The following is a 12,854-nucleotide window of genomic DNA, read 5'->3' as shown; positions in this document are numbered from 1 at the left end:
ATTAAAATTGAATATTGCTGCAGCTTGCTAAACAGTTGTGACCGTTGTACTTCATACTGCCCCCAGGTGACCAAGGTATGCACACCAGAAGGAGCCGCACAATGTACAATACTTAAGAGTGCTATTTTTCTTGTTAAAAAAAAAAAAAAAAAAAATTTTAAAAAGGCCTTTTTTATGGCCTGGAACAGATTAAAACTCATTCGCTGCCAGCTTTCCCGGTTAACATGGATATTTGACTTCTAAAGCCGTCAATGGCAGTGAATGTTTTAATGGCATTTCCATTCAGTAATGGGAAAAGATGATTTGATATTTCATTACACTTATGTCAAGGTCAACGATTTAATTTCGTGGCCACCACAGTAATTTTCTGGCCCCAGAGGAAAAAAAATCCTCGCTCTGCCACTGTCATTTTTATTGTCTCTTATTGGTATTTGCCCCTACTTTGGTTAAAATGGAAAGTGGTCTTCTTTGGACTACTTGCTGACACACACACACGTAACGACAGGAAGTATTTCATGATGTTTCCTGTCCTTTAGTCACCAGACAGGAAGTAACGCACACAGTGACAGGTGAGGGTCAAAGTTGAAGGCTGCCTCCACTTCCTGTTGGCGTGCGTGTGTTGCCCTCATTTGTCGGCCTTTAGTTTGGCGTCGTACGTTCCTTCGCTCTTGTAGGCGCCAACGTATCCCGAGTTACTGACGATGTCTTCTCGTCCCTCGCGTCCTCGTCCTCGTCCGCTCTCGTCAAAGCGTTCTTTGTGCGACCCCGTGTACAAAGACGTGTCCGTCAGACGGTCAACGGCGCCAGCCTTCAAGGACTTCTGAACAACACAAAAACAACAACACACTGGAGTACACGCCACAGTAGGATGACTTTTGCTACACTTGGATGTATATGTGCGAGCCAACCCGAAACTTATTAATGCTAACACCAACACTAATGTTAACCCTAACGCTATAACCTTAATGCTAACAGTAACCCTTAAGGAATCTAACCCCTAACATAACACACATGCTGTTCATGCTTTTAATGCTAAAGCTAACAAACTCCAATGCTAACGGTAATGCTAATCCAAACAGAATGCTTTGCTTTGTTAACACTAATCCAAATGCTAATGCCAAACATAACTCCAACACTAATGCCAATGCGCAACCTAACATCAAAGCTAATAGTAACACTATTAATACTAATGCTAACCTCTCATTAATGCTAATTTTAATCCTAATGCCAATACAAACGCTAATGATTTGCTAACGATAATGTTGATGCCAATGCTGAAGCTAACCATGGACCTCTAACTCTTTTTCAGGGAAAAACTAAGGACCTTTTTTTTTTATCCAAGTTTCTTCAAATACGTAAATAAAAGTAAATATTTTGAAAAATGTATTGAAAATGATTTTGAGGATTTTTTTGTTTCACAAGAAAGATTTCTTTCAATATAGTTGTTTACTGTATGTAAGAACATTTTCTCTTTTTTCCAAGAAAATAGTTGGAATGATCTAAAAATCTTGTTTTCTAAAATTGAGAAATTGTATTTTTAAAAAGTCAGATTTTTTTTCAATATATAGTTTTTACATCTGTTGTGCATTATCAGAAAAAACGTTTGAATTATTTAGAAAAAAAATTTTTCTCAGAGAATGATACTTTTTTTCAATACATTTAGCTTATTTAGTTTGACTTTATTTCAAGTGCTGTGTATTTGAGAAAAATATTACTATAATATAATAATGTATAATATTATAACATGTTTTTATTTTGGTCATTTTTTTCAAATAATTTTTGGAGAAGGATTTTTGATGATGGATTGTATTTCAAAATGTTTTTTTTTCTTTTTGGAAATAAGTAAGAAATAAGAAATAAGTTTGGAAATAAATAAGTGGAAATAAATAAGGAAATAAGAAATAAATTATTTATGAAAATATTAGGGGGGGTGTCCTATTTTTCAAGCAATGGTACTTTAAAACATTTTTTCAATAAAATTTTTTGTTTTAGAAAAAAAGTCAGATTTTCTTCATCAAAGTTGTTCATTTGAGAAAATGTTTAGTTTTTTTTCCCCCAAAAAGATGTAATTTAGGAAACCAAATTAGTATTTTCTGTCCAATTCTTTTAGATAAAGTATATTTTAAATCAGATTTATTTATTTTTTTTGTGGAAAATTGCTTAGTTCTTCCAATATAGTTTTTCTGACCGTGACTCCGACTTTGCTGGGCTCTGCGGCCTGTGCCAGCTGGTAGATGGCCGTGATGGCTTCCTCACGACTTTTTCCTTTGAACCTCTGAGGCGCTAACTCCTTTAGAGCTTGCTGGAACTCGTCAAAGTTGATCACGCGGGATGACTTCTGCCTACACGAATACACACAAACACACAAGCATACAAAATGACTCGATGGAGGCCGAGAGCACCTTTCAGGCCACCAGTCTTTCCCATCCTTTATTGAGCGAACTTAAAATTTTAATTTGTTTCCGTGACCAAGTTCCTAACTAAATTGTTTCATATATCTGACAAACACAAAATACAAAATGAGAACACTTGCAAGGACCTGCTGTAGGTCACAGCTCACCCCCAGACGCTCATGTGCAGACTAACTCGAGTCCAGATCTTGACCCGACTCACTATATACTGCTTGGGAAAGATTTCTCACTTGACTTTGGAGAAGACGATGTCGACGTCGGTTCCGTTGACGTTCTTGCCGTCGATGATCTTGCAGTCCTTGCAGAGTTTGGCCCAGTTCTTCCCGTTCAGTTCCCGTCCGCTGGCGTGCGCATCGCCGTGGACCGCAAAGCGACTGAATGCAGACAACAGCGACTCTAAGTTCACGCTCTCGGCCATCGCTTGGCCTGCAACAAACACAACAAAAAGTACAAACACAACCAAGAGTAGCAGTCGAACCAAAAAAGGTAGAACCAGAAGAAACTGACTAATAGAACAACTATTAGTAGAACAAAGTAGAAGTAGAAAAAATGGAACCAGAAGTAGAACAAGAGGAAGTAGAACTCAAAAAAGTAAACAAAGGGTAGTAAAAGAAGTTGAAGTCAAACAGAAAAAAAATACAAGAACAAGAAACAGGGAAACTAGTAGAACCAGAAGAAATCTAATTAGTGAAACCAGAAAAAATGAGAACAAAGAGTAGAACCAGCAAAAGTCAAACAGAAAGGAGTAAAACAAGTAGAAGTCGAACAAGAAATAAGAGACAAGTAGTTGAACCAGAAGTAGTAGAACAAGAAAAAGTGGAAATAGAAAACACTTCAGTAAAACGTAGTGTAACAGGCACAAAAAAACAGAAAAATAGTAGAATATAATGTAGAACGAGAAGTACTAATAGAACCAGAAAAAATGTAGATTTGAAGGTATGACACTTCAAATTAAATGTAAAATGAACTGAAAAAGTTGAATGTTTCAAGAAGACAATTCTACTTTTATGTTGAATACTTTGAATGAAAATGTCATCCAGGTTCAAGGTTGTTTATTTAAAAATTGTAAAAAATAAAATAAAATTTGAACAAAGTTAAGCTATCAACACTACGTTTATACATATTCTATTTTTATTTTGAAAATAAAAACATTTAAGTCAAATGTTACAAGGTATTGTGAATTTTTTTTATCAATACATTTTTAATGTCACAATAAATCATACTATTAACTTTTGGCCGTTTGAATACTTTGAATGAAAATGTCATCCAGGTTCAAGGTTATGTCTATTTAAAAATTGTAGAAAAAAGAAAACAAATTAAGCTATCAATACTACATATATATTTTATTTTTATTTGAAAAATCAAAAAACATTTAAATGGAATGTTACAAGGTATCGTGAATGTTTTTATCGATAAATTTTTAATGTTACAATAAATCATACTATAAACTTTTGGCTTAGTCAATAATACTACATCAAGTTGTTTGGCTGCTTTGCCAAGAATGACCGAAACCTCTATTGGCACAATATCCGAGGTGGAAAATGACACGTGAACGCCTCACTAGCTCGGATTGGTTACTTTGAAAACCGACGGAAGCCGCAAAGTCAGTTTTCCGGAATCCAGAATAGGCAATATGTATTTGTTTAATGACATTTTAAATGAAAACATGATCATTTGATGTTGATAACAATCCCATCAGACATTTCCCTTTCACTGCGTAGTGTTTTGATAGGTTTACTCGACAAACCTTATTTGTTGTTGTTGTTTTCAAAATGTGGTGAAGAAGTCAATTAAAAACTCCCATTCATAACAAGCGCAAGCACTAAAAACGCAAACACAGAGAAAATGTTTTAAAACGTTCTTTTTGTGAATCAATGTCACGTATATGACGTCACAGCAGGCCACATGGTTTACATTGCTTTGACCCTAAACGAACAACGACGAGATACGTCAATTAAGGGATCATGTGTGTTCGCTTGTGAATCTGCACGTGGGTGCGTGCGTGCATGTGCGTAATTATGAGTTTTTGTGTGCGCGTGAATGGTGTATCTGTGAATTTGCATTCGAGTGTGCATGTGCATGTTTATATGAATATTTTGTGTGTTCATCGTGAGTGTGTTTTTATGTGTTTTAAAACTACACAAAGTGAAGGTCTCTCTCACACACACACACACACACACGCAAACACAGTAGGATTATGATTTGCCACATAAAAACACGTGCACAAAATCACACACGTGTGTGTTTACTGGACAAGAGAGCAGCTGATTTGCATGCTCATTTGCATAATATGTTTAGCATGCAAATAGGAAGTCATGAATGCTCGCACTCAAACCACCAAATACATTCGAAACTAAAATCGAAGAATGGGCGAGTACCGATACCTGGTATTGGGTACTTGTGGAGACCGCCGATACCAGCCACTGATACGTAAGGCAAAAAAAAAAAAAAAAAAAAAAATCTGACATCTAGTAAGTCCTCCTTACCAGTAGAAGGGGCTACTCTGTGGTGGTTCAAAACATTGGGGGGGGGGGGGTAAAGAAAAGAAAGGTGTTTGTTCACAATTTTCCGTCATTGCGTTCATGGAAATAGAACGCATCAAAAGGAATAGTGGTATAGTGGTACTAGTATCGGTCTGAAAAAAAAAGTGGTCATCCTGTCCTAAATCCCCCAACCACACACACGCTTGTTTAGAAAATGTTGGGAGTGGTTTGCTGGTAAGTTATTACTCGCGTTGTGTTATGTGGAACTTGTAAGACGAGCCGCGATGTGTCATTGTTTCCCATCTTTAGCCCCCGCTCTGTTATTTATTTTATTTTTTATTTTTTTTGCAGTTAGCGTGTGAGTCAACCACCCAGGGGGGATCCTTTACCCTCCCTCCACTCCATCACCTTCGCTTTTTTTGCACCACTTTCGAACCGTTCATGTTTTGGATGACTATCCCACTCAGGAGATCATTAGCGAGTGACTTTGCGTGCGCTGGAGCACTTCATCAATTATGATCACCGCGTTCCGTCAAATGATCAATCAATGATTTTTTTTTTTCTTTTGCCCCCCCACCCACACCCCAAAGAAAAAGGGTCACAAGTCACGCAGGGTTAGGGTTTCAAGCCAAAATTAGGGTTTCAAGTCAGGGTGATGGTTTTAAACAAGGGTTAGTGTTATAAAGTAGGGTTTTAAACAAGGGTTATTGTTATAAAATCATGTTTCAAGCCAAGGTTAGGGTTTCATGCATGGGTTAGGGTTTCAAACAGGAGTTCGGGTTGCAAAATGTTACAGTTTCAAAAGAGGGTATCAAGCCACGGTTAGGGTTTCAAACAAGAGTCTGGGTTTCAAGATGGGGTTGGGGTTTTAAATTAGGGTTTCGAACAGATGTTAGGGTTTCAAAACAGGATTAGGGTGTCAAATAAGCGTAAGAATTTCAAATTTGGGTTTAAAACAAGGGCTAGAGTTTGAAATTAGGGTTGCAAGCCACAGTGAGGGTTTCAACATAAAGTTTTAGGCCGGGGTTCGGATTTCGAATGAGAATTTCAAGCCAAAACTGTTTTGAGATTTGTTTATGTGATTGCACAATGAGACCAACATTTTGTAACCATTGCCTCATGATTTCCAGTCAACTTACATCAGGGGAAATAGAAAGGAGTCTTTGTTACAGTACGTCCCCAACACACGAATGAAACACAACATTGGCGACGATACTAATGACGTCGGACCAGTCAGGACACCTCCTCTCGTGTTCCGTTAGCCTCGTTGCTAACGAACGCCACTCTTCACTTGTGTGTCTGCAATGTTTAGCATTCATTAGCCCGTTAGCGCATGATGATGTTGTTTCGGTGACATTTGGTGCCTGGGCCTTCACTGGGGACTTCATCAATATTTTTCTAATAACATGACAAAAACATTTAAAAAATGAATTAAAGTAAGTGAAAAACACCAGAGATGCTATTTATTTAGTGTTTTAATATCTGCAGATTGCTACAGACGTGGCTGTAACAAGCTTTGATCTGACCGACCAATCACAGGATGGAAAAATAGTTACGTCTTTGAGCACCTTCTTTCGTTTCCAAGCAAGGATTCAAGGCAGGGTTCGGGTTCCAAACAAAGGTTAAGATTTCAAATTAGGGTTTTAATCAAGGATTGTTTTTTTTTTTTAAAGGAAAGTTAGCTGTAACAAGTTTTGCTCTGACCGACCAATCAGAGGATGGAAAAATGCTAGCTTGAGGATGAATTTGAAATCAGATCGGTTGAAGAAACAATCCCAATTACTAATATTCAGTAGTTACACCACATCGGGCTGCAAAACTGATTCTGAAGGCCTTCGGCAGATTAGATTCACATGGCAACACAGAGGCAAAATCTGATTGGAAAAAAAAATTCAAACATCCACGTACACGTACTGGAAGGAACATAGCCCAGTTGTTGTCCTCCGTTCTTCTTACTTTGATTCAACAAGACAGGCCCCCGGGGGTGGAGACAGTGTAATTATATCCCGACAATTAATAGGCCCGGTCTTCGGAGAGCACCACCACAAACCTGTTCGTCCTTCTTCTTTTTTCTCTCTGTCTCTCTCTCTCTCTTTTTTGGAGCTCGCCAAGGAAGCATTTGAATTATGACACAATTACAAGGTTTATTAATCTTTATTATTCTTGTCAGAGGGCCCGTTTAGCGTGTTGACTTTGACACGCGCGATCTAATCAGATCCCATATGAGAGCTGCATCAAAAATGGTGCCATTGCAGAGGTAATATTGCTCATATCATATGTTTAGTATGTATAGCCATAACGTACGTATATACTTTAATTTGTCAATGTAGATTTGTTTAATGCATTTTTGTAATTAATATAAATTTTTCTGTATCAAGGGTATGTAATTTATTTAAATTATTATTAATGAAGGGTATTAGATTAATTCTATTTAATTAAATTATTTATTAGTGTCATTTTCTGGGGGAGGATAAGTCATCAAATTATTCATTCATGTTGATTTGAATTAATCTGTTCAATCAGATTTTTAATTACTTTCATGTCATTGGATCAATTTAAATAATCAATTAAATCATTAAATTAACGGTGTTTCATATATTACATGATTCAATATGAATTTATTTATGGATTCATTTTGATGTGATCGAATGGTATTGTTTTTGAATGTGTAATTACAGTCAAAATTAATTTAATGTTATCAAATCAATGTCATTAAATCATGAATTAATGGTAATGTTGTTGAACCAATGTCCATCCATCCATTTTCTGAGCCGCTTCTCCTCACGAGGGTCGCGGGCGTGCTGGAGCCTATCCCAGCTGTCATCGGGCAGGAGGCGGGGTACACCCTGAACTGGTTGCCAGCCAATCGCAGGGCACATAGAAACAAACAACCATTCGCACTCACAGTCATGCCTACGGGCAATTTAGAGTCTCCAATTAATGCATGTTTTTGGGATGTGGGAGGAAACCGGAGTACCCGGAGAAAACCCACGCAGGCACGGGGAGAACATGCAAACTCCACACAGGCGGGACCGGGGATTGAACCCCGGTCCTCAGGACTGTGAGGCAGACGCTCCAACCAGTCGCCCACCGTGCCGCTTGAACCAATGTAATTTGAAAAAAAAAAAAAAAGATCATTTTAAAATGATTGAAACAATGTGATTGCTTTGGTGATAGATAGATAGATAGATAGATACTACTTTTCCTTTTTTTTTTTTAACTCCATATTTTCTACTAGATGGCCACTGCATGCGTGGGCGTGAGCACATGCATGAGTGGCAGCCGTCAAGACGAGCAGGTGAGGACAGGTGAGGAGTCGGGGTGGAGGCCTCTGGATGCGCCAGGCGCTTAATAGAAGCCTGAGCGTGTGTTACCGCCGGGGCTGCTGGGAAATAATAACGAGCTGGAGGCTGGCTGGCTGGCTGGCTGGCTGGCTCGCCGCCTGATCAAATTCCTCGTGCGGCCTCGTATCTATGCCTACCAAAAATATTCGGCATACCAGCAAGGTTTTGTTGACTTGTCCGAGCAGGGCGCACGCTGTTGCCTTGCCAAGCGTTACCACCTTTCTCAAGCAGAAATGTGGTTGTTTGTAATGGTGTAATTTTGTTGTTAAACGATACACTGCAAACGACGACGCATGCCGTTCCGAGTCTGACCTGTAAGGGGCAGCACGGAGCCACGGGGTAGCCAGACTGTCGGGGAAATACAAAGAGGAAGAAAGTAGTAGTAGAAATTGAAATTGAAACAAAGCTAGGCTAACTGTTAGCTTATCTCGACATTGTACAGTATTTGCGTACTCCACTTAAGCTAACCAAAATCTTAGCTATTGCTCTCAGTATGACGAAGTTCACGCCACAAAGACGATATTACACTATCAGTATCACATATCCATGTGATATTAATCAAAAGTGTATTTTTATTTTTCACAAGCTTTACCTTCCTGAACTGCATACAAAGACAGATACTTTATCCCATTTGTCGTTGTACCGTGATATTAGCATTATTATATTTGACGGTGTCAATCAAAAGCAAAGCATTATTATTATTATTTTATAAAGGCTGTTTTTCTTGTGCAGTTCTGTTGTTTGAATCACTTGTATTGGTCATTGTGAAAGCAAAACGCTAAATAATCGGGCAGGTACAAATTTAGCGATTCAATTAAGGTTCCATTCAGAGCATTTGTGGGGGATAGGCAATTCGAAAAACAAAATCAAATCACAGAGGAATTGAGCCACTAAGAACTAGAGTGGCCTGACTTCATTTTTGTCGTGCAAGTACAGAAATTAATAGAGAAAAGTCAAACCTTTCAGATGAATACTAGTTGGAATCAAGTTTAAGTCCAATTTTGACTATAGCTCATCAAAAATCATTATATCTGGCAAAATGCCGATAACCAGCATCCAGAAATAATCATTGCCATATAAATCACCTAGGTATAAATCCCACTGATTTTATTGCAGCCATAAAACTTGAAATCACCCTCCCGCAAAAGGACAACAATTGGAATTAGCCCACTATAATTCTCAGCGGCTCTACTAAAAAGTCAAAGAACACTGAAACCGAAAAGGCTCATAATATAGAATACTAAGTATTTATTCTACTCTTCCCAGTATGTCCGATAAATAATCAGCTGCAGGAATCGTGGCTGTTCACAGCTATCCGTCTCACTCTTTCTCGCTCTCTTTATTATTTTCTCCCCCCAGTGATGCTTGCTTGTGAGAGCATGTAATTGCATTTGGCCCTGGGTGTACACGCACTCATTAAACCAGCGTCAGTGCCCATTACATTCCACAGCAGAGCAGCTCAGGTGCGGCGTCGGAATCCCAGGCACGAATAACGTTCCCTGGGCGGATGCGTCCAAGTCAAGAGGATTCCCAGGAAGATAAATAATGTGGAATCTGCAAAGTCAAGCGCAGCAAAAGTGATACAATATATAATTCAACTCAGCTATTAAATTATTATATACTGTATTATGGTTTTATTATTATTAGAGTTTTACCCCTGCCGCACACTTCAATTTATTAAGAGGCAAAGTGTTCCTTACCACCGGTTCTCGACCTCTTGCTCGCTTGGTTCTGCAAATAAGCTGTTTATTTGTTACTTCCAGTTGAAGTTTACTGTGAGACTGACACATAAAACAAAAAGCAAACTCAGAATTGTATATTTAAACACCCAAATGTACAACCAAGCCAAAATAATAATTTGCTCCAAAAAAAAAGTGCTAGCTTTAAGCTAACATACATTGCGAAACGCCATAGACGAGCAAACGGAAATTAGCATAGCTCTTACGAATTATAAACCATCAAACATATACATATAAAAAGCATACAACATTACTCACAGGTATAATGTACTTTCTCTGTGGGAACAATGATTATTACTTAAAGCTTTGTCGGGGACCTTCTGTGCTTCCTTTTCTTCTTGATTTTAATTCGTCGGATGGATTTTCCTGCAACATATGAAAGTTGCTTGGCACGATCTTGAAAAAGTCAAGTCATTGTGATCTCAAGGCAACCGTTTTAATTCATTTACCTTACAGTGGTCCACGACAGTGTAACCCTAACCCATGAATAGAGAAAATCTGCGAGTATTTGACACCCTACCCCGTAAGGTTTGCAATTGCCTACAGATGCCACAAGATGGTGGCAAAGCACTACATGAAGCGCCTCAACTCACTTCAACGTAGTTCCTTGGCACTAAATAGCAAAGAGGTGAGTTTTTCAGCAAATAACGGGAGGATAGGATTTAAAATACAAAATAAAAACAGCAAATGCGCAGGGGAACACTGTAGATTATTTGGAACATTTTGATTTGAAAGAAGACCCTGAAAGTAAACCACGTTCCACTGGAAGGAGGTAGCATTAGATTTCATTGTTTGGTTGTGCAAGTTGATGCCGGCCTTGTAAATATTATCAGATCTAAAATAGAAACATATCAGCTAAATATCCCACCGTGGAGTAATTTCGACGATTCCATTTGTTTGCACTCAGAAAAGATACGATCTGCTATGTTTGGGAGCAAATCCATTCTGGGATCAGATGTGCAGAATTCCAAAAATGCCCCTCTTCATGCCAAGATTCAGTGTCTGAACCCCTCCCCCCCCCCACCCCTATTCGCCGAAACCACCTCATCTCTTTGTTCCGCTATCTCAAAAAGGACCACATTTTTTTTTCCACTGACATTTATTCTGACAAAGATGATGGGAGAGAGAGAGAGAGAGAGAGAGAGAGAAGAGAGAGAGAAAGCTTTGTTGCTTGCTGGAGGCTGGAAAATAAACTTGAGATTCCTCCAAGCCGTGCAGAATGTTCTCAGTGGCTTTCAGGTCCCATAATCATCACTTATTGTGATGCGCGGCGTCACGCTGAGTCCATTGTTACTCTTGGGGCCTCACTGCTGACGCAGCGGCCAACTAGACGCTTGGCCTCACAGAACTTGGACATTTAATATATCTGCTTGCGTCGTAGGAGTGACTGAGTGGACTGTAAACAACATTTCAGTTGGTAGTTTTAGTGCATCGTAAGTGGGGAATTTACTCAGAGCACATGTGACTTAGCTACTTTACGAAGAGCGTGGGATGGGATGGGCGTGAGCCACTGGGCTATTCATATGATTATTTATTATAACGGATATTAAAAATACGCACAAATATTAAATGTCCATCCATCCAAATAGCACTCCCAACTGACCTTTGGGCAAAGGCACACGCATATATAAACAAACAATAATTCACACTCACATTCATACATACAATGAAAAATTGGGACTTTTTTCTGGGTGCATATTTTCAGTACATGGAATTAGTTAATTCCATCTCTGACTAAAAAAAAAAAAACAACCCAAAAAAAACAAGGGGGTACTGAAAGACGAATATTCAATATTTTAAATACGTTATGATAATTATTAATGGTACCAATATTGTATATTTATATTTCTCCTTGCTTTTTGTTGTACTTTTCCCCCCTCAGTACATAAGAGTTGCTTTCGACCTCTGACCTAAAACAAACTAAGAAACAATATTCCAAGTGATGCTATATATTACAATTCATGCAATATATGAACTATAAACATTATGAATAATATTACAAATGTTATTTATATTTTTGTTTTATTTGTACTCAATTAAAGGTACAATTACATCCATATTTTGGTCATCCTCACTGGGGTCAGAGAAAACCCCCCGCAGGTAGGCTACACCTAATTAGTTTCCGTGTACTTTTTACCTTTTGACTTTTTAAATGTTTAAAAATTTCACTTGCTCACATTTGCTGGTATGGCCCGACACCTAGTGGCCGCAGCACTCATGTACACCCCGTTTGCCATTACTAATGAATGAAGGGAAGGGCATTACTATAAAGGGGCACATGATATAAAATATTTTTTAAAACTACAAGTGTGCATTTTAGTGTTAGTGGTGGGGTCCAGGAGGCTACTAGTGCATGAAACATGCATACTAGTTGGGCCTAGCTGTGTTACTAGTCAAGCACAGTCACGTACTAGTAAGGTATAATTGCGTACTAGTCATTCTACTTGTGCACAGAATTGCCTTACCAGTGAGGAGAAAGAGTGTACTAGTGTATGGATGTGAAGTAGCTCCTAAGACCGCGAGCTGGCCTCTGTTCAACTTAATAAAACGCACGCCTTAATAAAACGTGTCTGTTCCAGTATCACCAAAGTTATAGCAAATTTACGGCAAAAAAAAAAATCACAGCGGTACCATGAGTTGTAAAACTTAAGATAAATGAATAGTAATATTGCAAATGTCATATTTTTAAGCTTCAGTGGGTAAAGTAACTATGCCACTAATCATACAACATGCATGGGCAAAACAACTTTTAGTCACCATTAACTGTGTACTAGTTATCCTGCCCATCTAAAAATAAACATATTTCGATTTATATATTTTTTTGTCTTTAAGGAATGTGGTGACCACAGTGTGTGGCGGGGCGATGCCCTACTTTAT

At 38.4% G+C, this 12,854-nt stretch overlaps 1 protein-coding gene across 1 annotated transcript; it reads right to left on the bottom strand.

Moving 5' to 3' along the window:
• Positions 1 to 594: 594 nt before the first annotated feature.
• Positions 595 to 9,669, bottom strand: tppp3 (tubulin polymerization-promoting protein family member 3). Its single transcript, XM_061690388.1, has 4 exons — positions 9,652 to 9,669; positions 2,642 to 2,837; positions 2,189 to 2,342; positions 595 to 820 (listed from the first exon to the last, which is right to left on the bottom strand). The coding sequence occupies exons 1-4, from the start codon at positions 9,653 to 9,655 to the stop codon at positions 626 to 628; spliced, it is 549 nt and encodes a 182-aa protein (XP_061546372.1). The 5' UTR covers positions 9,656 to 9,669; the 3' UTR covers positions 595 to 625.
• Positions 9,670 to 12,854: the final 3,185 nt, after the last annotated feature.

The sequence above is a fragment of the Phycodurus eques genome, chromosome 11 (genome assembly GCF_024500275.1).
Source record: "Phycodurus eques isolate BA_2022a chromosome 11, UOR_Pequ_1.1, whole genome shotgun sequence".
NCBI classification, from domain to species: Eukaryota; Metazoa; Chordata; class Actinopteri; order Syngnathiformes; family Syngnathidae; genus Phycodurus; species Phycodurus eques.
This window is presented reverse-complemented; position numbering and strand designations above follow the sequence as displayed.

Excerpts from the sequence above, each read along its gene's own strand:
- tppp3 (XM_061690388.1), bottom strand. Across the intron at positions 2,343-2,641 it reads ATCGTCTTCTCCAAAGTCAA|GCAGAAGTCATCCCGCGTGA; the intron begins GTGAGAAATCTT and ends GTATTCGTGTAG. Across the intron at positions 821-2,188 it reads CCAGCAAAGTCGGAGTCACG|AAGTCCTTGAAGGCTGGCGC; the intron begins GTCAGAAAAACT and ends TGTGTTGTTCAG.